The sequence below is a fragment of the Laccaria bicolor genome, genomic scaffold, assembly GCF_000143565.1.
Source record: "Laccaria bicolor S238N-H82 LACBIscaffold_45 genomic scaffold, whole genome shotgun sequence".
Classification (NCBI taxonomy): Eukaryota; Fungi; Basidiomycota; class Agaricomycetes; order Agaricales; family Hydnangiaceae; genus Laccaria; species Laccaria bicolor.
In genome coordinates, this window is record NW_001889916.1 from 417380 (window position 1) to 418603 (window position 1224).

Consider the following 1224-nt stretch of genomic DNA (forward strand, 5'->3'; position numbering starts at 1 on the left):
CTGACATCTCAACAAATCATCCATAGTGATGGCTGGGCCGAACAGGTGGGTGCCTGCCAATAATGGGGGCTCCTATTGAAAATGATTCACAGTTGCATGCCAATAATGGGGGCTCCTATTGAAAATAACCCACACTTTGCACCAATGCCATTATTCTTTTGTGCTCTACAGGCGAAATTATTTTGAGCTCTGCAACAGGTGCAATTATTTGCACTCTATGGGGGTGCAATTATTTGTGCTCTAGAGGTGCAATTATTTCAAGCTCCACAAGTAGTGTTTAAAGGTTCAGTCCATAGGACTGCAAAAAACCGGTGGACCGAACTGAACCGGACCATGGTCCGGTCTTTTTTTCGGTTGCAGTTGCCCCAATTTGGGGTTGGTCCAGTTGCCGGTTGCCTCATTTCGAAAATCTTTTAAAACCGTTCAAAGACCGGTTTTGATCGGTTGCAACCGGTTAAACGGTCACGTGCGTTACATACCCTTGTAACCACGTTTATTACCTTTTATTGGATTTTTGTTTCATCCAAAACGGTTAAGAAGTGAGAAAGATATAACCAAATCCATATTTTACCTGAGTCTCTAGGAGATGTAATTCGGTTTCAGTCATAGCTATGTCAAATCTTCATTAAATCTCTTACAAATTGGTAGAATGACGGATATTTACATGCTTTACCATTTTATGGAAGCCGTTTATTTTTCAGAGTAATAATAGTTGAGATATAAATGGTTTATATTGGTATAATAAATTATACGCAAAAAAACCGGTCTGGATCGGTCTGAACCGGCTCCATAGACCGCAAAAGACCGGTCCTAGGTGGTTCGGTTCGGTTCCCTGAATATCTGGATTGGTCCTAGACCGGTTGCGGTCCACGGTTGCGCGTTTTGGGGGCAAAAAACCGGACTGAACTGAACTTGTGAACACTATCCACAAGAGGCGCAATTCTTTTGTGCTCCATGGAGGCGCAATTCTTTTGCACTCCATGGGGGCGCAATTATTCCCAGCGCTACAGGGGGTGCAATTATCTTGAGCTCCATGAGGGGGGAAATTATTTGCATTCCATGGGGGCACAATTATTTTGAGCTCCATAAGGGATGCAATTCTTTTGCACTCCACAGGGGGTGCAATTCTTTTGTGCTCCACAGGGCGCACAATTCTTTCAAGTGCTACTGTATGTACCTTGTGCTGTTGATAGGGTCACAAATAGTCTGTATCCAGCATTGTTT

General features: G+C 43.5%; 1 protein-coding gene across 1 annotated transcript; it reads right to left on the bottom strand.

The window, feature by feature from the left end:
* Positions 1–697: 697 nt before the first annotated feature.
* On the bottom strand, positions 698–982 carry LACBIDRAFT_310411 (uncharacterized protein; the record flags this gene model as incomplete). Its single annotated transcript, XM_001887488.1, has 1 exon — positions 698–982. The coding sequence occupies one exon, from the start codon at positions 980–982 to the stop codon at positions 698–700; it is 285 nt and encodes a 94-aa protein (XP_001887523.1).
* Between the last annotated feature and the right edge of the window lie 242 nt (positions 983–1224).